Below are 23,964 nucleotides of genomic sequence, written 5' to 3'. Positions count from 1 at the left end.
ATAGATGAGAAAACTGATGCCAGAAATAATGAATCCTTGTTCAAGTGAGTTATTGGCACTGATCTTTCCACTCTATGTCTTCCAATGCCTTCACAGGCCCTGATGTAGGGTCAGTAGTCACAGGTGTGGGGCAGCCAGTGAAAGACCTCCTTACTCAAAGCGTACACACCCATGAGCAGTGTCAACAAATTGCAAGCTTGTGGGCAATGCAGACTCTCAGGCTCCACCCTCGACTTAAACCTTTTAACAAGATCTTCCGGTGACATATACACATTAACTCTTAGACATACTGAGCCTTGGCTCCTTCCTTTTTCTTCCCTTGACTCTTAGTCTCATCATAGTTTCACTATTAGGCAAATCTAATGGCAAAATGGTTTTATTTCTGCCTCTCTATTACCTAATATTATGAACACCCTAGAGCCATCCAAGGCTTTCTCAATTTTTCTCCTTATCGGTATAAAGAAGGAGCAGAGGCCCCCAGATCAGTAGACTCTGTTCCAAATAATACTGAACAAAGTGATGCCTGAAATATGGATTCATGGGACTTGAATACTTAGGTCTTTTGCTCTGAGTCTCCAGATGTAGGAAAAAACCTGAGAACTTTAGAGAAAGAAGTGACTTGTCTTCAGTTCACCCTTCTGTGTCCCTTCTCTGCATACCTTTCCCCCAGCCATTCCCCATTCTTTTAAGGTGTTCTTCAATTCGTTTGTATGGCTAATACTTCAGTGTGAATTTGTTTAAGATCTTACTCCTTCCAGGGATACTTGCAAAGAGAGAAAAGGTGGACTTTCCAACATGAGATTCTGGCTCAGGAAAGATTTAGCTGGGTAAAGGGAACTACCCACTCACATGAACTTAGGCACAAGTGATGGCTCCATTTCGTAGACCCTCATCTTCTATTTGCATCCGCAGTTACTTTTGTTCCTTCATCTGTGGTATTTACATTCTCTTATATGTCATGTTGTACTCTTTTGAAAACATTTTCATATAACTTGTGTTCTGTAACACTCATTACTCCCCTTCGAGGAACGTAGTATCATCGTTACCTAACAGACTTGAAAATTGTTTCAGGTGTTTTAGCTTTTGAAGTTTAGACCCTTCGCAGTCTGCTTACAACATTCTCTCTCTTTGTGGTGTTTCCTGATGACTGGGTTTGTTTTTCATTTATTTTATTTGTGTGCATTTTTTTGAATAGGTAATGCTCTCCTAGATCCAGTGTCTGATAAATGAATTCTTTATGATACCCACTCCCCTGAGAGTATTTTCTTCTCAATGGAGAATTTTTGGAATGCAGGGGTCCTTCAGTCTCCAAGATAACTGATTTTAATTGGACTTCCTTCTGCTCCACTCTGCTCAGAAAACCTTGGCACGAGTAACCCCACCAGTGTGGACCAATTCAGAAAAAAAGCAATTTAGAAAGTTCTTTACTTCCTTGCATATCAGCACAGGAGAAGGAGAGTTGCAGGCTTGGGACAAATGTCCTTGATTATTTAAAGAGTTCTGGTGTGAAAGAGGAATTATGTTTCTTTTTGTGGGCAGAGGCAGATTTACGATGAAGATAATTAGGTTTAAGCTTTAGGTCTCCTAACATGTGTGGGCCCCTTCCAAGCCCCGGTACCTAATGTTGAATCCTTAAATTTGCTTCTTCACTTAACACGGTTGAGTTTTTAGAACCCACAGAATTGCATCTACCTCTTTTTGTGTGACTCCAGAGGGCAAACCAGACCTAAGATAGAAATGGAAATCTAGGGCGCCTGGGTGGCGCAGTCGTTAATCGTCTGCCTTCAGCTTAGGGTGTGATCCCGGCGTTCTCGGATCGAGACCCACGTCAGGCTCCTCCACTATGAGCCTGCTTCTTCCTTTCCCACTCCCCCTGCTTGTGTTCCCTCTCTCGCTGGCTATCTCTATCTCTGTCAAATAAATAAATAATATCTTTAAAAAGGAAATGGAAATCTAGAGTGAGGATGTTCTGTTAAAACTGCCAATTATTTCACTGGCAAAAATTCGGGAACAGCAGAGAATTGAAATTCAGGACAAGGAAGTTATGGCAAAACCATAGGCAAGTCCAGAAAACCAAGGAGAGGATGGCTTTTTAATAGAGGAGCGTGGGAAGTTGTGGTGTGGGCTGTTGAAGACAAAAGGTCCATTGAAGTAAACTGGGAGTTCCCAGTTTAGGGGCTTTTCATTGGTTGAGTTGTGACGGCCTCTCATTGGCTGGGGAGGAGAAAAACCTTTCTACTTTCTACTGGGACAGTAAAGTAAGTAGCTAACCCAGCATCCACTTGCAAGGTACATCTTTTCCTGTTGGGTCTGAGTGGAGCAGTGTGAGAGCTCCCCCTGCTGGCCTCTCCTCTCCATTCTAAACAGTTTCCTTTTGTTACACCTCTTGGCTCAATAAAGGAAAATCTTTCCACGGGCTAGGACTATCCCACCAAAAAGTGGGTTATTGTGGTAAGCACCCTCTATAGTCATTCTTCCTTGCAACACCCCCTTTTGCTGCTAATAAAACTTGGGTTTGTTCAAGAACTTAATGGAGAGCGCAGATCGGAGAGCAGGCCTTTCCCCAAGTGAATCAGGATTGGTGTAAAGGTGTTATTGTGTTCACTTACCTTATGGCCAGTAAGTAGTCTAAGTCTGGGCAGGTAATCAGGTTCTGACTGATAACACAGGGGGTGGTGGGACTTCATTCCCTGAATTAAAAGACAAGGCTTCATGAAGTTCTTTCCCCCTTTCCCTTTAATTCATGAAACTCAGAAGTGTTGGAGATACTGCAGCCCTTCTGTGGCCAGTAGGCTAGAAGCATAAAAACCAGACTCAACATGCTAAGGATGCCAGAACAGAAAGAGCAAAAGTGTTTAGGATCCTTGCATTGTTGAGGACCTGGACCAATATTAGGCAGCCATTTACCTCTAGATTACTTACGTGAAAAACATTAAACTTATTTGTGTAAGTATAGTTAATTGTACTGTGTATTACTTGTAGCCAAATACATTTTAACTTAATTCAGTTGTGTTCAAGGAGAGGAACTTCTCTGTCCCTGGTGGGAGCCAATTAGGGGACCAATTTGCCACAAAATAGGGATATTGCATGGGTATTTATGTCTAAGAATAATCTTCCATGACTTAAGTTCTTATGTTCCAGTCTTCTTCCCCAAGTCTTCATATTTCATTCAGCCTATAACCATCTTTCTCACCTACTTCTCTCCCCTCATCCACAGCCTCCCTCAACCCCACCCTTGACAGGAGGTAGAGCTAAGGATTCAGCAGAAGGGGACAAGAGGAGACTTTTTCCAGATTGGTGGGCTATGCAACAGTTTAGGACAACGAGGTAGGTTTGTAAATCTTGACAGAAAATGATATTGATCAGTAAACAGATAAATTACAATACAGCTTGCAAATGTGTAGATGCTGGGTAATAAATACCTGGAGGGAGACAGCCCTGATAGACTGGGGGGATGGCACTCAAGACTGTAGTTTTCAGGGGCACCTGGGTGGCTCAGTTAGTTAAGCGGCTACCTTCAGCTCGGGTCATGATCCCAGAGTCCTGGGATGGAGCCCCACCTCTGGCTCCCTGATCAGTGGGGAGCCTGCTTCTCTCTCTCCCTCTGTCCCTTCTCCCGCTTGTGCTCTCTATCTCTCTGTCTCTCAAATAAATGAATAAAATCTTTAAAAAAAAAAAAAAAAGACTGTAGTTTTCAAACTGGAGTAATCAGTCCCCTGGGGGATACATGAAGACTTTCCAAGAAGTATAGAGCCCAGACAGTATTTTTTTAAAAAAACTTTTTATTACGCAAAAAATTTAAACCTATACATAAAATAGAATAGTTCAATGTACTTATGTACCCAGCTTCAAACTATGGCCCTTTTTTGTTTCATGTATACATCCATGGCTTCCCTCCCTCCTATATCATAATCATCACTATTGGTTTTTTATTGAGATAAAGATGCAAAGACGGCCCTCAACAATTCCTCCCATCCCTGTACTCCCATGCTGCCTCTCCCATGAGTGGAAATAAAAATGTCCTACGATTAGCCTGTAATGATGGTTGCGCAGCTCTGTGAACACACTAAACACCACTGAAGTATTCACTTTAAGTGGGTGAATTGTATCATCTGTGACATATCTCAATGAAGTTATTTTTAAAAAGTAAAGAACGAAAATGTATTTAAAAGGAAAAAAAAGAGATGGGATCTTATTCCCATCCCAGTTGAAACTGGCCTGGCCTTGTGACTTGCTTTGACCATAACAGGCAACAGAAGTGACATGGTGTGACTTCTGGGCATTTCCTTAACAGGCTTCCGGGTCTGAGCCACCCCAACTACCCTGCTAGAGAAAAAGGCCCAGGCAGAACTCAGCTGTTCATTTCAGCCATCCCAGCTGAGACGCCGCAGAGATGAATGAGGTCATTTGGGTAACTCCAACTCCCACCGAGCTGCCCCAGCCAACACCACGTGAAGCAGAGACCAGATGTCCCTGCCAAGCCCAACTGTTAAGTCTTGGGATGGTGGAGGACAGGGAGGGCCAAATCTCCAGAAGGGGCTGAATATTTGCCTATTCTCATCTCAGCCAGCAGGGACTTCATGCACTTCATACCCTCACACCTGCCACTGACTCTCCGACTTCCTCAGACTGGGAGGCAGGCTCTTAAGACCCTTCACCTCACAGCTCTCTCCTCCCTGGTTTGTCACCTCCCATGGCTCTGTTTATTCTCTAAGCACACTGGCTTTCCTTGAGCAGACCAAGCACCCACCCAACGGGGCCTTTGGAGTTAACCTCTGCCCTTCCCCCGGGGGTCCACAGAACCACTCCTTCACCTCTTTTTGATTTTCACTCAAAGGTCACCTTCTTATTGAGAACTTCATCCTTACCTAGCTAGTCTATCTAAAATGACCACTTCCTTATTCCCTATCTCTGTCCCCTACTTTGATTTTTCTCTATCATTTAGCACTGCCTAACATACTATTTAATTTTACTAATTTATCTCATTTATTTTCTGTCTCTTCTGCTAGCACTTAAACTGCATGAGGGATTTTTGTCTGTCTTGATTATCTGCTGTATCTCAAGTGTCTAGAAAACAGCCTGGCCCATAATAGGCAATTTCACAATTTATCTCTAGAAAGAACGGATGAAACGTCCCCTGGTCACAGAGGGTCACCTTGCCCACGCTATGTTAAACAGAAATCTATGTCCCGTTCCCTTTTTTTCCTTCATGATACCGCTATTTGATATGTATTTGTTACCGTCTTTCTCCCCACTGCAATGAAAATTCCTCTAACAACGGGGCACTAAAGATTTGCTGAATGAATTAATTTCCCGAACAATTGGATGAATGAATCTAGCAGCACCTGATGCTGGGCTCAGACTGCGCTAAGCTACCTTTGGGATGGGACTAATTTGGGGGCTCTCCGCGGGCGTGCACCCCCTCCGAAGGAGGAGTTTGATAGTCAGGGCTGGATTTCGGCAGCGCCCCTTTAAACCAGCCCGGGACGCCGGACCTCTAGTACTGGAAGCGGATTCGGCAAGGCCTGGCATCGCCGGTTTAACCCGAGTTTCACCCAGCCGGGCGATTTCCGGGGCGGTGTCATTGCCCATTTAAGAGCAGAGCGCCCCGCCCCGGAGGGCGGAACCTAGAGGGGGCTTTAAGGGGCGGGCCGGCGGACCGCTGGGGTCCTTCAGAGGATTAGCGCAGGGTGGGCGCGCGCTTCAGGCCGCCATTTCTTGGCGTCTGCAGAGGAGTCGCCCCCTCCTCAGTCGCATAGGGACCTCTACCCTCGCGTCGCCGGCTCTCCGCGCCGCCTTAGCCACCGCGCCTCCGTCCCCAGCCCAGGTAAGCGCGAGGCCCAGTGGCCCCGGCCGCACTGCCCAAGTATCGGGCTCGGTCCACGCCCCGCTTCCCCTCACCGCTTCGGGGACTCAGTCTGACTCGCGCCGGAGCTCTGTTCTCGCGGCCTCGCCCCGGGGCGCTCCGGCCCCAGCTGCGGCCGGTCGGCCGGCAAAATATTAAACCTGACGGGAGGGGAGGGGCGGCGGCGGCCAATGGGGCCGGGCCGATGAGTTTCGGGCGATACTGGGCGGCGCGGCCGGAGCTGGGAGCCGGGGGTGAGGCGGGTTAACGTGTGCCTGCCCGACCCCTGCCCGGTCCCGGCCCTGGCTCCCTCCCGAGCAGCCGGGGGTCGCCCTTCACTAAGAGGTTTCGGCTTAGCTGTCCGCCTTGGCGAAGGGGATGTGGCAGGTCAAGGGGAAAAACCCACCGTGGTTCGTGTCACGGTCTTAAAACAAAAACCCGAGTGGACTTCTGGGGTTGGTTTGCGTTGGACTGAAACTTGAGACACTTGGAAATTGTGAGAAGCAGGTGGGTTTCCAGCAATGGCGGGATCCAAAGGGCCCTCCCCCGCCCCCACCCGTGGCTCTGGGAGTGTTAAGGATGGGGTTCTTCGGTGTGTAAACATTAATTGTACCTGTCACTATCTTTATGGTTACTGAGTCTCACGAATTTTAGGTAAGAGCGATAAGACCCAAGTCTTTTAAACCTTTTGACAACATTTTAAATTAGTATCAGAAGTATTTTTTTAAGAATCAGGGGAAAAATTACCCCTAACTCCATTTCTGACTGATAAAACGAGCTGAACCCTACTTAACATAGTGGATTATTCGTACACGTAAGCTAGTTTGCAGGGTTTTCTTCTTTTTGTATGTAAGCTTCATTAGAAAATGATATATATTACTTTTGTTGAATTAACTCTCGCAGACGTTTTCTGTGTCGGGATTGGTGGGACAAAAGATACTAATATCTATGGCACTTGCTGTATATTGGTATATTGTTTTATCAAAAAGCAATTGCCTACCAAAGAATGTGGCCACCGGTCACATGTGAGAGTATACACATTTCATGACAAACCATTTAAAAAAACTTTTGGTTAATTTAGGCAGTTAATGGTTTACTTCAGTTTGCATTTTTAGGATTGTAAAGAATACCTTTCTTAACAGAGAAAAATGAGAAATCACAGATTAAAAACGTGTTAAAACCCACATATACCTAGTCTCTGAAAATTCCACTGTATCATTTTAGTGTCAGACAAGTTCTTTATTGAGTGCCTAATATGCTGATTGCTGTGCTAGCTAGGTCATCTTGCTGAATGAGTCAGATCAGATCCTTGAGTCTTAGTGGGGAAGTACCCAGTAAAAAAAATAATTAAACAATTGGGTATTTAATTACAGTTTTGGTAAATGTTGTAAAGAGTCTAAGGGTATTAAAAGAAGCACCTAATTTAGACTCAGGAGTCAGGGAATGCTTTTCTGAGGAAATGGGAGAGAGGTGAAGTGGAAAGAGCATTCCGGAAAGATGGAACAGCCAAAACAAAAAAAAAGGTCCACAGTTAAAAAGATTGTTGGATTGAGCAGAAGGGATACTAGAGCAGAGTGAACAGCTGGGAGTGGGCTGTCTGAAGGGTCAGGCAGGTAGGAGGAGCCGGATTCAGAGTAAGACCATTAAAGATTTTTTAACTGGGATCAGATCTGTGGTTGCTAAAAATTCAGTGCTGTAGCATTTAGAATGAAAGTGGTTGTGGGGGATGGAGAAAGAGTGAATATGGGAAAACTTTTTTTCTTTTAACAATTTTTTTTTTAAGTAGGCTCCACATCCAGCATGGAGCCCAACACGGGGCTTAAACTCATGACCCTGAGATCAAGACCTGAGCTGAAGTCAGGAGTTGGATGCTCAACTGACCGAGCCATCCAGGTGTCCCTTAACAATTTTTAAAAACTCTTTTGACACGTTCATATATGCTTATTATAGAAGACTTCAGTACCTCCACATGACCCTCTCCAGGGATACTTAATGGTTTGCATGTCTTAGTCCTTTTGTATATATGTAGGTATCCCACCTTAGAGTGGGATAAAACTTACCACTTTTTTCTGATTTCATTTTTCACTTAGAAATTTTGTCCGTGTCTAATTCAATTGTATTTTAAAAACAGCTGTGTTGTATACCATTTGGTGTACCGTAATTTGTTTAACCACTGGCATGTTGATGGACATATTTAAAATTTAAAATTATGCCCTGAAATTCCTTACTTCTACAGCTTGGATCACATCCCGTTTCTTAGGATATCCTACCAGAAATATAATTGCTGAGTGAAAGTGTATGCATATTAACATTTTTGATAGTGTGGTTAAATCCTCCAAAGAGGACAGTATATGAGGGTGGTTGTTTTTCCCATATGCTTTTCAACACCGGCTATCTTGAGTCTTAAATGACAGACAGTATCTTATTTTTTAATTTAGATTTCCTTTGTTATTGTTGAGGTCAAACATTTTTTATACATATTTTCATTTCATATCTTTTAGAACTTGTTTCTTCATATCTTTCCCATTTTTTTCTGTTGCATTATCTTAATGGTTGTGATAGTTCTTTATTGAACTGCATATTAATCCTTTAAAAATTTTAAAAGCTCTTTAATATATTGTTTCCTTCTAGTACTTTATCATTTCTTTGATGTTAAGTTCTCAGTCCATCCGAAATTTATTTTCATGTAAGTTGCTTTTATATTTTGTAAAAAGAAGTGGCATTGGGTTTTATGGTTCAGAATACATAGTTATTAAATTTTAATGAAGCTTTGTTTTTCCTTAGCAAGTTAATTCTACTTGCATAATGAATGAGAGAGACAGCATGAGCAGGAGGGGCAGAAGGAGAGGGAGAGAGAGAATCCCAAGCAGGCTCTGCGCCGAGTGCAGAGCGAGTGCAGAGCGACACAGGGCTTAGTCCCAGGACCCCAAGATCATGACCCGAGCTGAAACTGATGGTCGGATGCTCAATGGACTGCACCACCCTGACACCCCAACAGATGTGTGGCTTTAAAATTTCCTATATTTTGAAATAATATTAGACTTACATGGAAGTTACAATAGTAGAGTTCCCGTATACCTTTGACCTAGCTTCCCCCAATGATAACATCAGACAACTTAAAAAAAAAAAAGTTTATTTGAATTAGGATCTAATGTAGGTGCATTGTGATTGATGGATATGTATTTTACATCTGTTTTAATCTGTGGTTTTCTTTGCATTTCTTTTTCCCCCTTGCAATTTGTCGAATAAGCTGAAGTTTTTAAAAAAACAAATTTATCATGTATGTTTTGTGCTTGTATTTTCATTCATACTCTTTTTAGCTATTATCTTTGATGATTTCTTATCTCTAAAATACGAGTTTTACATGAATTGTTCTGTGATGTAGCTATAGAGACCAAGATTTGGAATCAGGGGCGCCTGGGTGGCTCAGTCGTTGAGCGTCTGCCTTCGGCCCAGGGCATGATCCCAGGGTCCTGGGATCGAGCCCCACATTGGGCTCCCTGCTCTGCTGGGAGCCTGCTTCTTCCTCTCCCACTCCCCCTGCTTGTGTTCCCTCTCTCACTGGCTGGCTCTCTATCAAATAAATAAATAAAATCTTAAAAAAAAAAAGATTTGGAATCAGAAAAATTGGGGTTTGTGTCTCTGTCTTCGTTATTTACTAACCACTGGACTTGGCCAGTGGTTTCATTTCTTTTTTTTTTTTTTTTTTTTTAAAGATTTTTTTTTTTTTTTTTTAAAAGGGAATAGGGAAGGCCAGGGGGGGNCCAGTGAGAGAGGGAACACAAGCAGGGGGAGTAGGAGAGGAAGAAGCAGGCTCATAGCAGAGGAGCCTGATGTGGGGCTCGAACCCGTAATGCCGGGATCACGCCCTGAGTCGAAGGCAGACGCTTAAACCGCTGTGCCACCCAGGCGCCCCCAGTGGTTTCATTTCTTGGACCCTTAGTCTACTCATCAAAATAAGACAATATTTTGGGGAGTTTTTCTCAGGAGCAAGTAAGATTATTTGCTAACCGTTTGTTGTACTTGATGATGAAATGTTCTGGGTGGCTGGCTCTTCAAAATACGAATTATGTCTTTAGGAGCTTATGATAAATGAGACAGACATGTAAATAAATGATTAAAATCTGATTAGTGAACTGGTAAAATGTTTTCAAGTTTCAGTGGACATGTGATGATGGAAGTGACTAACTCTTTGGTTATCAGAGAACATTTCTCAGGGGAGATATAGGTAGAGTTGAGTTAAAAAATAGGGAGTCTAGGATAACAAGTACCTTTCTTAGGCAGCTGAAATGAGAATGGATAGCAAAGTGCAAAAGGAGCAATGTCTGAAGAGAAACCCTAAGAGAAAGAGACTGCAGCCAGATGTTATATATGAGTGCTTTGTAAACTGAAAAGCAATCTAGAATTTTATTTTCTTGGGATTTAAGTAGATGAACATACAAAGGACAAGTCTCACGGCTTTGCCAGTTTACTCAGTTTTGTAGGAATATCCATATGTGTGATATGTATGTGATAATCTTCAATTTATAGGCACTTATTTTTTAATGTGCTGGTATTTATTTTTAAATTAGCTTTTATTTTAATCGAGTTTGTAAATGTGTCTAGTTGAGTCATCTAATCTGAAGGCTTCTTTTGAAAAATAGCACTCTGCTGAGTTCTGTCCTGAAGACTAACACTTTCACATTCTAAGTAACATGCTTTTATTGTCACTTCTTGATATTTGGTTTCAGGAATTATCTGTTGAATTCCAGGTTGGCAAGATGAGGAATTTGCTCTCTGCATCCACCTCTGTTATGTTCCTCCTCTTATAGTTACTTCTGTAGTTATGCTTAGATCAGTATTTAGTGTTTATAGTATTATGAATAAACAATTATTAGCTAAGGCATGTAGTATACTGTGATTACTTTCCCTTTTCTACTCAACTTTTTGTTTTCTCTGGAATTAATCATTAACTTATTTTTCTCATTCTTTTCTTGTTTTCTCTGGAATTAATCATTAACTTATTTTTCTCATTCTCTTATTTGCATAAATTAAACATTAGGTTAGCAAGATAGTTTTTATGGTGTTACCATTTGTGTTTGCTGTATTTTTAAAATTACTAAACCGGGGGCTCCTGGGTGGCTCAGTCGGTTAAGCATTTGCCTTCAGCTCAGGTCATGATCCCAGGGTACTGGGATCGAGCCCCACATCAGGCTCCCTGCTTAGTGGGAAGCCTGCTTTTCCCTCTCCCTCTGCCTGCCACTCCTCCTGCTTGTGTGCACTCTCTGTGTCAAATAAATAAATAAAATCTTTAAAAAAAATAAAAAAAATAAAATTACTAAAGCTGTTTTAATTATTTTGATTAAACTTAGTGTTCTTAATAAAGATAAGAAAAGAAGTGGCCTTAAAATAATTTAACATTATAAAGAATTGACTCTATTAAATAGCAGTTTAAAATCTTTAAGTAATAGAATATTTAATAAAAACATGTTTGAATTCTATTTTTATTTTAGCTGAATTAGGTGATTGTTTATTTTTTAAGATTTTACTATAATTTTTAAAAATATTTTGTTTTTTTGACAGAGAGAGAGAGTGAGAGAGAGAACACAAGCAGGGGGAGAGGGAGAAGTAGGCTCCCTGCTGAGCAGGGAGCCCGACACGGGGCTCAATCCCAGGACCCTGGAATCATAACCTGAGCTGAAGGCAGACGCTTAACTACTGAGCCACCCAGGCACCCCTTAAGATTTTATTTTTAAATAATCTCCACACCTAGTGTGGAGCTCGAACCTACATCCCTGAGATCAAGAGTTGACTGCTTCACCCATTGAGTGAGTCAGGCGCCTGTTTTTGTATTTTTATTGTGATTGCTCAGAAAAGAAATGGAACTTTTTAGGATTGTTATGATCACGAAACGGTATGTTAGTGTGTGGATTGTCTCCTAACATTTGTAGAGATATACGGCAACTGTATATAAATTCATTGACCTAGAAGACCTGATAAACTTCATAAATGTTTGCTGTCTCTTGTCAGCTCCTTATAAAATAGACTGGTAGGTTTAGAAATGCTGTCATAGCTCTATTTTATATAAAAGTTTTCAGAAACTTTGAGTTGAAGTAGCTAGTTTTAATTATGTTTTTCAAATTTACTTTCTCTTTTTAATAGTATGTCTGTAATGGCCATAGGATTTTACTAAATAACACCATTTGTCTGACTGCACGTTGTGGGGGATCTGCTAATACCTTTCTCTCTGGTTTTATAGTGACAAAAATGCTGAGCTTCTTCCGTAGAACACTTGGGCGTCGCTCAATGCGTAAACATGCGGAGAAGGAACGACTCCGAGAAGCTCAACGAGCTGCCACACACATTCCTGCAGCTGGGGACTCTAAGTCCATCATCACATGTCGGGTGTCTCTTCTGGATGGTACTGATGTTAGTGTGGACTTGCCGGTATGTAGGTCCTGCTGACCGTTTGCAGATTCTATGTGAAACCACTTTCTTCATTTGAACTTTCTACTGGTAACTTCCTGAGGAAATTAGGTAATATGGATTAGTATGGATCAGGCATTGTAATGTTAGGTACATGGATCAGGTAACCTTAGATACCCAGTATTACAGTATTTCTCTGGGATTAGTGGAAGTTACCTGAAATATTTAAATGATAGGGCAGTTATTGGCACAGATTATTTGTGAATTTATATGTGTTCTTTATGATGGCAATACGTAGGGTACTGTAGTGGATTTCTCACAATCCTTGTTGAGCAATTATTAAAACAGAATATTTGGGAATAATGATAAACGTATACTGCAAGACTTTTAATTCTATATATTTTTCTTTAATTTTCAAAACATTCCTCACTTTTCCTCAAAACAAATACTTCTTCAACAGTTTAGTGTGCTTGCAGAAATTTTAATGAAATGGAGTAAAAGGACTTCATACACCTCAGCTCTGACTGTTTATCTCTTTGCTCCCAAAGTAGTTCGCAGAGGAGGTTTTTTTATATACTGTAATCTTTATTTAATCTTTATTTCAAGACAGGATGTTGTGATTTTATTAAAATTTTAGGTGGTTTCTTTTTGCAGTTATGAGTGTATAATTATAGCTCATGATGTGAAACAGTCTGATATATTTGAAAGGGGTTAACTTAGGCCTTTTTGAGGAGCAAGAGAGGTAGCTATATGGTTTGGGCTGGAGCTGAGTTTCTTTCTGAACTATTTACTAATACCAGATGTCTTTGTTCTGCATTGAAAGACTTATGTAATGGGGTACCTGAGTGGCTCAGTCCGTTCAGCCTCTGGCTCTTGGTTTCCACTCAGGTCATGATCCTCTGGGTTGCGGGATTGAGTCCTGCATCAGGTTCTACACTCAGCACAGGAGGTCTGCGTGAGATTCTTTCTCCCTTCCTCTCTGCTTCTTCCCCTGTGCACATTCTCTCTCTCTCTCAAATAAATAAATAAAATCTTTAAAAAAAGATTTATGTAACTAAGCTATAAAATGTATGATTTGATGTGTCATTGGATGTTCACAGTCTTCCCTCCCTACACATTCTTTTTAGTGTACACCTGTATACCCAAAATGCAGTAAAAAAGGTGCAGGGTGGTGGCCTAAATGCTGCTACAGTACACAGTTGAATATACTCTGGAAGACCTTTAACTTAACCTTTATAACTGTGATCTTTAACTCACAGAGTGAGATTAAGGAATTAGTTTGTTTAGATGAATATTCTGTTTAATTGGATAATTTAGAATGTACTAGGTATATACCTTACACATTTAAAACATAGTGGAATGTGATAAAGTTAGACATAGGATTTCTTGAAGTGTTTTGAAGTCATCACCGTGGGTATGTTTTATTATCTTTTTACGTTAGACAGGACATCTTTAGGGTTTTTGATTCTGGAAGACTTGAAGGAATTTACGTTTTCCTACTGTAAGGGCTTCTTGAGGGTTTGTTAAGCATTCTAATATATGATACTTTTGAGGAGTTTTCATATTCATTTCTTTCTTGATGAGTATCCTAAGGGTTTTGTGTACTATTCCATTAAAATATCATTAGATATGTTATAAAAAGCTTGAGATTGCTGTGTAAGAGACTGGAAAGAAGTTTCTTATTACCTAATGTTTGAAGTATGAAGTCTCAAGATTGTGGATGGAGAGGCTGATACTAGGAAAGTAGACTTAGTAAAGGATCTTTTTAAGGAGGCAGTGTAGTGTGGAAGAGAAACAGCTTGAGGTTTTAAAGTAGAGCGAATGGCTAGTGACTGGTATAGAATCGTTTCGTGTGCTTGGTATGCTCAGTAGGGTGCATGTGATGCTTGATGAGGGCCAGAATGCTAGCTGACCTCATGTAGACAATTGCAGTGAAAAAGCCAAGAGTTTTAAATTTGACTTTTTGTGGAACTAGAACAATTGCCTTTTCAGCTCTGCAGGTGAAATCCTAGAGTTAGGATCTAAGTCTAGATGCTTGCATGGATATAAAATGGGCATTGGCCTGCCAGCTAAACTGTTTTACTAAAAGAAAAAAATAAACCAGAGGAATATTAATTTCTAAAAAGAAAGTTTTCCTTTTTTTTGATTTAACTTCTCAACCAGTCTAGTATGATTCCAAAAGAGGATTTAGAATTGATTTTGGAAATTGGATGAAGCACATACTCATTTCCCACTAGGATTAAAGTCCCTAGTGATCACAGCAAGCCGTTGTGGAACTAAGATGATTGCCCAGGCAATATGTAAGTGATTATCAGTGATTAAATAGATGGTTTAGATATATGGACTTCAGATTAAAATATACCAGTAGTAATGGTCATTTTCTTCCTTCTGCTGTCTTCGTCTCAAAACTGGGGGAGGGATTTAAGTACCTTCCACCTGTGGCCCTCCTCCCCTTTTAAAGAACTAATTGCAGTGAGAATGCCTGATGCCTTTCAGTGAATGATAAAAGCATCAGGCAGAAATTTCTAACTATCTGATTCTTAAATTTTCTCTTTGGAAATGCCACAGAAACTTTGATTTATAACTTAGTATTGTTTAGTAAATTGTCTTTTATCATTCTGCATCTCCCAAGTTTTAAATTAATAAAAAAATGATAATAATCTTAATATATCTATTTTGCTGATGTAGGCGCTGAAGGCTTTAAATTATATAGCATGTGTAGTTATACTTTTAGATAAATAACATTTATAGCTATCCTGTGTTTATGAAGACTGAACATAGTTAAGATGGCAGTACACACCAAATCGATTTACAGATTCAACATAATCCCCACCAGAATACCAGTTGATTTATTTGTAGAAATTGACAAGTTTATTTAAAAATTCATATGGAATTGCAAGGGACTTAAAATAGCCAAAACAATGAAAAGAACAAAGTAGTAGGATTCACACTTCCTAGTTTTAAGCCTTATTGTAAAGCAACAGTAATCAAGATGATGTGCTACTGGCACAAGAATAGACACATAGGGGTGGCTGGCTGGCTCAGTGGAGCATGTAACTCCTGATTTCGGGATTGTGAGTTTGAAAGATTACTTAAAAATGAAATCTAAAAAAAAAATCTAAAACATAAATTATTGCAACAGAATAGAGAACCAAGATGTAAACCCATACATCTGTGGTCAGTTGTTTCTTTGTGGGGGCGGTTCTTAATATCTTTTTTAATGAATAATTTTTAATTGAAAAATTCCTGTACAATAAAATTAACCATTTTATTTATTTATTTATTTATTTAAAAGATTTTATTTATTTATTAGAGAGCAAGTGAGAGAGCACTGGGTTTGGCGGGGGGCAGAGAGAAGCAGACTCCCGCTGAGCAGGGAGTCGGACATGGGGCTCTATCCCAGGACACCAGGGCAGGGCTCAATCCCAGGACCCTGGGATCATGACCTGAGCAGAAGACAGATGCTTAACCAACTGAGCCACCTAGGTGCCCCATAAAATTAACCATTTTAAAATGCGTAATTCGGGGGGCCTTGGCTAGCTCAGTTGGAGGGGTGTGTGACTGTTGATCTTGGGGTCATAAGTTCGAGCCTCATGTTGGGTGTAGAGATTACTTCAATAAGTAAAACTTTTTAGAAAGTGCATAATTCATTGGCATTTGGTACAATCACTATGTTGTGCAACCGTCACCTCTGTTTAGTTCTAAGGTATTTTTGTCATCCCGAAGGGAAACTCTGTAACTCCCATCAGCCCCTGCTAACTGCCAGTTGGCTTTCTTTCTCTAAGGATTTGCCTGTTTTGGATGTGTTATATAAATGGAATATTATCCAATCTGTGACCTTTCTTTCACTTAGCCTCATGTTTTTGAGGTTCATCCATACTGTGGCATTCATCAGTACTTCATTCCTTCTTATGTTGAATAATATTCCATTGCATGACAAATCGTATTTTGTTTATCCATTTATCAGTTGATGGACATTTGGGTTGTGTCTGTCTTTTAGCAGCTGTGAATGCTGCTGCTGTGAATATTCCTGTACAAGTGTTTGTTGGAACACATGTTTTTAATTCTTTGGGATATGATACCTAGGAGTGGAATTGCTGAGTCATATGATAATTCTATGTTTAATTTTTTGTGGAACTGACAAACTGTTTTCCATAGCAACTGTATCATTTTACATTCCCACCAGCAGTGTAGGAGGGTTCCAGTTTCTCTGCATCCTCAACACTTGTGATTTTCCATTTTTTAAATTGTAGTCATCCTCATGGGTGTGAAGTGGTACCTCATTCGTGGTTTTGATTTGTAGTTTCCTAATGATTACTGACGAGCATCTTTTTGAATGTGTGCTGGTCATTTGTACATCTTCTTTGGAAAAATGTCTATTCAAATCTTTTGCTCACTTTAATTTAGAAAAAATTTGTAGTTTTCTTACCTGGTTTTAAAAAATTTTTTTTAATTAAAAAAATTTAATTGAAATATAGGTTGACATACAATATTATATTAGTTTCAGGTGTACAACACAGTGATTGGACAATTATATATACATTATGAAATGCTCACTATGATAAGTAGTTACCATCTGTACCATACAAAGTTGTTATAATATTATTGACTATATTCCCTATGCTATATTTTCATCACTGTGGCTTATTGATTTTATAACTGGAAGTTTGTACCTCTTAATCCCCTTCATCTCTTTGGCCTATCCCCCAACCTGCCTCTCCTCTGGCAATCATCAGTTTATTCTATGAATCTGTTTTTTTGTGTGTTTTGTTCATTTGTGTTTTAGATTTCACATATAAGTGAAATCATATGGTATTTGTCTTTCTCTGTCTGACTCATTTTACTTAGTTTAATACCTTCTGGATCCATCCATGTTGTTGCAGATGGCAAGATTTCATTTTTTTTTTTTGGCTGAGTAATACTCCATTGTATATTGATACCGCATCTTCTTTATTGATTCATTTATCAGTGGACACTTAGGTTGCTTCCATATTTTGGCTATTCTGAATGCTGCAATAAACATAGGGGTACATGTGTCTTTTTTAATTAGTGTTTTTTTCTTTGTGTAAATACTCAGCAGTGGAATTACTGGATGGTATGGTATTTCTGTTTTTAGTTTTTTGGGGAACCTTCCTACTGTTTTCCATAGTGTCTGCACCAGTTTACATTCCCTCCAACAGTGCATGAGGGTTGTGAAGTGAGGACCGGGTTTGAAAGAGGTGGTAACCTGGAATAATTTGTTAGGTGGAAGGAAAAGAAGAAGATAAGCAGCAAGTGATGGTCTAGATGCAGCTGAAAATTGAATTTGTAGTGGGGTAAGGGGGGGGGTGGCTAAAATAGGTAAAGGAGATTAAGAGGTATAGACTTCTAGTTATAAAATAAATAAGTTAGGGTGATAAAAATTGAAGCATAGGCAATCTAGTCAGTAGTATTGGAATAATTTCGTATGGTGACAGATGGTAACTACACTTAATTGTGGTGAGCATTTTGTACTTTATATAATTGTTGAACCACTATGTTGTACATCTGAAACTAATGTACTATTATATGTCAGCTACACTTCAATAAAATTTTTCTTTAAAATGTGCAAAGGACTTGAATAGATACTTCTCCAAAGAAAATATGCAAATGCTCGGGATGCCTGGGTGTCTCAGTCAGTTAAGCATCTGCCTTTTTCTCAGGTCATGATCTCAGGATCCTGGGATCGAGCCCCATGTCATATCCTTTCACACGCATTAGGATAGTTGTATCAAACAAAACAAAGCAAAACAACCCCAGAAAATAACAAATATTGGGGAGTATATGGAGAAATTGGAACCTTATGCGTTCCTGGTGGGAATGCAAAATGGTGCAGCTACTACGGAAAACAGTTGGACAGTTTCTCAAAAGTTAAACATAAAATTATATTCCACTCTTAAGTATATACCCAAAAGAATTGAAAGCAGGGACTCAAACATACTTGTATACTGTTGTTCATAACAGTATTCACAATAGCCAAAAAGTAGAAACAACCCAAATGTTCATCAACAGGTGAACAGATAAACAACATGGTATATATATACACAATGGAATATTATTCAGTTTTAAAAAGGAATGAAATTTTGGAGCCTGCTCGACATGGGTGAAAAAACATTATGCTAAGTGAAATAAGCCAGGCACAAAAGGACATAGATCATATGATTCTACTTATGTAACGTATGTAGAATAGGCAAATTCACAAGCCACAGAAAGTAAGAAGGAGGTTACTAGGGATTGAAGGGAAGGAGTGTGAGGAATGGTTGTTTAATGGGTACAGAGTTTGATTGGTATGATGAAAAGTTTTGGAAATGAATATGGTGATGGTTGTACATGTTGGGAATATATTTAATGGCATTGAATTATATATGTTAAGATGGCAAATTTTATGTTATGTTCAAAAAAAAAGAAGTGGACGCTGTTGAATGTTAATAAGTGGGGTGAGTGTACTGGAAGTTTCCATGTAGTTGGAGAACCTGGGTATTGAGAGTAATTTTATCAACAAGTTAGAGACAAGGTTGTGATAAGAAGTTGGGGGTATCTAGTTATTGATCTGAGAGGTGACATTCCAGGTAAAATCTTGTTGTGGTGTGTAACCCTTAGGGAATTGGAGCTTAGGAGACAACAAAATTCAAATTCTAGCCTGTCATTTTTTAGCTATGCAATTTTGTCATATTACTAAAGTTTTCTGAACTTTTTTCTGTGTTAAGTATTTGTTAAATGGCCAAATAAACCATAATCAGAGTAATTATGAGTATTAAATGAACATATATGTTAAAGAAAAAGTTGAAGTGCCAGCACTTAGGTAGGAAATTTAAAATGAGAAAAATACAGGAAAAATACTTGAGGAAATAGATTGTTTTCCCAGAATTAAAGGAAGATGAAAGATTATAGATTTAAAAGCCCAATAGAATACTGAATACAGTTAAGGAAAAAAACCACACCTAGACACATTATATTGAAATTTGAGACTATCAGAGTTAGAGAAGTCTAAAAGCTTACCAAGAGAATTAATAACATTAAGGACCAGAATTCAGATTGTCTTTGTACTTTTCAATAGCAACATAAGCTGCAAGAAAAAGAGTAATACATTTGGAGTATTGAAGAGAGTATTGAAAGAAAATAACTTTGAACCTTGAATTTTATAAGGAGACAATTCATTGAAGTGTAAGAACATGATTAAAATATTCTCAAACATAGAAGACCTTTAAAGATTAGCCATACAAAGTTCCACTTGGGGAACATTTCTGTAGAACTCAAATGAGTGGAGAAACATATCTAGCAGATGCTATTAGATATATGTGATGTATACATGTAAGAGTGTAAAGAATATTCAGAATACTAAAATAAAGATTATTGTCTTAAAAAAATTAGCCCCAACAAGAGAAAAATAAGAGAAACTATGTTCATAAACCTGAGGATTGGATGGAGGGGAGATCATGGGCACAAGGCATGGTAAAGTTCTTCTCTTGGGAAAGGGATTTTTGGATAACACTTTCATTTATCAAAAAGAAAGGTTGTAAAAAGTGCAGGAAAAGCAAAAATACAAGTTGAAATAAAGATGTCCATTAAAAGGCAGAGAATGATGTTTCAGTAAAAAAATTTGTGTGTGCGTGTGTGTGTGTGTGTGGTATGTGTAAATACCCTAAATCATAATTTAAAATTACATAGGAGGGGCATGGATAGGATATGTATGAAAATCATTGAAAATTGAGATCCTAACAATGCTTTTGCTTATGTGGATAGTATCTATCGATAGTTACCTTGTTAGAAATTAAAACTGAAAAATTAAACATTTATCTATTGATTAATTTTAAAACAGCAATCTACTCCTTGTAAGTTATAAGTAACATACAAGCATTTTTTTAAAGATTTTACTTTATTTATTTATTATTACTTTATTTTATTTTATTTGAGAGAGAGAGAGAGAGAGGGAGTGCGTGTGTGCAAGAGCACAGGACAGGAGAAAGGCAGAGAGGGGGAGAAGCGACTCCCCACTGAGTGAGGAGCCTGACGCAGGGCTCCATCCCAGGACCCTGAGATCATGACCTGAGCCAAAGTCAGACACTTAACCTGCTGAGCCACCCAGGCGCCCTAGTAACATATAGGTATTTTTGTGAAAAACAGCTATTTTATTAAACAACAAAATAATTTAGTGAGAAGAGTAGCATTGTATTATGCACTTTTGCATATCTCGTTAATATATGGTCTAAGAGAACATACTTAGGTTCTCTTTTCTGCTTCTGCATTTACTCTCTTGCAGTATGTTGTTTTGATTGAGTTACATGAGGAGAATCCTAGGACCTTGTGGATCTTTTGAAAGTATCTGGGGTAAACTTTGGGTCCTGAGACCACACTTTGAGAACTGCTTTTTCCAAACAAAATTCTTTGTTTATTACCGACCCTTCCTCCCCATTTGGTATCTTCTCCATTGTCTATTTTTTCATTGTCCCATATTTCCTCTCACCTTCCATTTTTCTTTTTGCTATTTCCTACCTTACATTCTTTTCCATTTGAAGGCTGATCTCCAGGTTTTCACTGATGATTCTAGTCTCTGTGACTGTCTCGTCTCTAAAATCTGTTAGCAGGTATATGGTTAGTTCCACATGATTCGTACTTCAGCGATCTAAGCTTTCTTGTGTTTTCTCTTTCCAGTTACATTATAAAGCTCCTTTGAATTAGGGACTCTAAAAATTGACAAGACAAAATAAGAGTTTCTCCTTACAGTGTTTTAGTACAAGGTAATGTTTGTTGGTTGATAAGAAGTAACACTTTCTGCAAAAGCGCATATAGATCACAAATTCTCTTTTGGCCTTAAGTAGTTGATTGGAAAATTATAGTATCTTACACATTACCTGATTTATGGTAGTATTTTTGGTATTGCAAGTAATGTTTTTTAAAGTAGATCTTGTAAAGATTTATTTATTTATTTGAGAGAGAGAGAGAGAGAGTGTGTGCGTGAGCCAGGGGAGGGGCAGAGGGAGAGAATCTCAAGTATACTCCCCACTGAGCATGGAGTCCAAAGCGGGGCTTGATCTCAGGACCCGGAGATCATGACCTGAGCTGAAATTAAGAGTCAGATGCTCAACTGACTGAGCCACCCAGGCACCCCTAGATCTTGTATAACTAAAACCATCTTCAGTTCAGGCTTGTTGATCTTGTGAGTCATTTATTGATTAATTTATTTTCTTACCATTTCAGAAAAAAGCCAAAGGACAAGAGCTCTTTGATCAGATAATGTACCATTTGGACCTTATTGAAAGTGACTATTTTGGACTGAGATTTATGGATTCTGCACAAGTAGCTGTGAGTAGCTGTTTTTTGGAGGTTCCAGTGTGGGAGCAGAAATGGAAAATTTCAGATGACGTGCTAATTGCTGCAAGGCTACATATTCTTACTGCATTCTCTTTTTCTTCTGATTTTCTTATTGTGGTCTGAAGCTCTGACCCCTTCAAAACAACCTGAAGTGCTTGTTAAAAAAATGTGAGTCCTGGTCCTAACCCATATTACTAGAGTATGATCTTTGCAGTTGAGGCTAGGAAATCTGTCTTTTTAATGACCACTGGTTTGGTTGTTGGGCATACTAAAGTTTGAGAACCACTGTGTATAATGGAAAGGGTGCTAAAATGGGAGTTTTGTGGGTTTGTGCATAAGTGATAGAAGTTACTGATTTGCAAATAAGGTGAGTAGACTAGGTTATCGTCAAGATCCTTCCTGATCTGTGATTCTATAAATATTCTTTGACCATGTGCATTTCAGATGAGAGAAATATGTATGTGATACGGTAGGAAGTTGGAGGCTTTTCAAAGATCTGAATACTATACTAGGATTTGACTGGAGGGTGTTTGAGAGAAAGTAGTAGATGATAAGATTGGAAGGTAGATTAGTGGCTATATCATACGAACTGAATACCAAAATTATTAAATAATATATGGGCAATATTTATTCTCTGATAATTGAGATTAGGGGTTTTTTGAGCAGGGAGGTTATATTTTGCTTCAGGAAGTATTATATAGGAGTATTGTATAGGATTATTTGGAATGGGCAGAGATTGAAATCAGAAAGAGTCATTGCAAATACTGGGGATAAAAGTAATGTTAAGGCCTGGAATAGGATAGTTACAGTAGCAGAGGGGGATAAGGACATCAAGACATTAAGCTTTGTGTTTTGGAAGTCTGTGATGGAGGAATGTGTATGTATGTGTATGTGTTTAGTGACACTTTAACTCTGGTATCTAGGACTCATAGGAACAATATATAAGAATTCTCAAGTTCCTTTTGGAGTAGGGCATTCATTCACTCATTCATTTGGTGTGATTAATAAATTAACTAGAATACATCTATAAGATACTATTAAAAAACACATCTTTTGGAGATGAACTCCTTAGTTGGCTTTATAGATCATCTTGGCTAAATTTACAGCTGTTAATAATGCTAGCTATAATTTTTTTTCTCTGATTTCTGTACCCCTAGTCCCCCTTTCTGAGTTAAAAGAAATTAAGCATGCACATTTAGCAACAGAGTACTGGTTAAATTTTGGCATACTCATACAATGGAATAATCTGCAGCTCATTAAGAATGGTGATTTTTAAAGTATACTAATTGACATAGAATAATGTAGAGAAAAGGGTTATAGAACAGTATATTTGAGTTTTTTTATTTTAAAAAAAGTGGATATATGTACACATATACACATGAAAAAATTAGCTAAGCTATTTCCCATAGTTTCACAGTTCTCATCTCTGGATGGAGTTTGTATAGGAGGTGTTTCTTTTATTGTTCATTTTAATGTTATTTCTCTCCGATTAAACTAAGTCCATTGAGGGCAGGGAGTGAGTCTTACTTACCTCTGTTGCCCAGCATGTAGTAGACACATAAAACATTTATTAAATTGAATTCTGGTGCACTGCTTAGTTTGATATAAAGGCCTGGTTGACTATTAAGTTTAATATCATTCATCAGTCATCTTTCAAATAGTGGAATTACACTCACAGTCAATGAAACAATAAATGATAGGGATAAATAATTCATAGCTTCCTGTTTTTTGAAGGGTTGCGAAGGAAAAGAGGTAGAAATATGCCAACATTAAGTTTCAGGTACCATTTTTCCTTAGGATACATAAATACAGTAGTCTCTCTTTATCCATGATTTCACTTTCCATGGTTTCAATTACCCGTGTTCAAACCCAGTCTGGAAGCAGGTGATCTTCCTTCTGACATGTTGTCAGAAGGTCAGTGGTAGCCTAAAGCTACATCACAATACCTATACCATTCACCTCACTTTATCTCATCACGTAGGCGTTTTATCATCTCAGGATCGCAAAAAAAAGGGTGAGTACAGTACAATAAGATACTGTCAGAGAGAGGCCACATTCATAAAACTTTATTATGGTATATTGTTATAATTGTTCTATTTTATTATTTGTTATTAATATATTACTGTGCCTAATTTATACATTAAACTTTATTATAAGTATATATAGGAAAAAATATAGTATATATTGGGTTTGGTACTATCTGTGGTTTCAGGCATCCACTAGGGGTCTTGGAATGTATCTTCCACAGATAAGGGGGGGACTATTGTAATTGGGGAAAGAAATAGACGTGTAGCCATTGCTAAGTTGTATTATTTGCTCTTGGTTAATATCAATAATTACTGAATTTCTAGATCCATTAATATTTTTTCCCCTCACTTGATACC

At 38.8% G+C, this 23,964-nt stretch overlaps 1 protein-coding gene across 2 annotated transcripts; it reads left to right on the top strand.

Annotated features, from left to right (window-relative positions):
- The first annotated feature begins 5,624 nt into the window (after positions 1-5,624).
- On the top strand, positions 5,625-23,668 carry LOC117795069 (band 4.1-like protein 5). Of its 2 annotated transcripts, none has more exons than XM_034654405.1 (3): positions 5,625-5,827; positions 12,084-12,271; positions 21,467-23,664. In XM_034654405.1, the coding sequence occupies exons 2-3, from the start codon at positions 12,092-12,094 to the stop codon at positions 21,701-21,703; spliced, it is 417 nt and encodes a 138-aa protein (XP_034510296.1). In that variant the 5' UTR covers positions 5,625-5,827; positions 12,084-12,091; the 3' UTR covers positions 21,704-23,664. The 2 variants fall into 2 exon arrangements, with proteins under 2 accessions (XP_034510296.1, XP_034510297.1); XM_034654406.1 differs by lacking the exon at positions 5,625-5,827 and adding an exon at positions 6,083-6,352 and having other exon boundaries at positions 21,467-23,668.
- Positions 23,669-23,964: the final 296 nt, after the last annotated feature.

The sequence above is a fragment of the Ailuropoda melanoleuca genome, chromosome 2 (genome assembly GCF_002007445.2).
Source record: "Ailuropoda melanoleuca isolate Jingjing chromosome 2, ASM200744v2, whole genome shotgun sequence".
NCBI classification, from domain to species: Eukaryota; Metazoa; Chordata; class Mammalia; order Carnivora; family Ursidae; genus Ailuropoda; species Ailuropoda melanoleuca.
The sequence above is the reverse complement of the archived record's forward strand: the minus strand, read 5'-3'. Positions and strand labels throughout refer to the sequence as shown.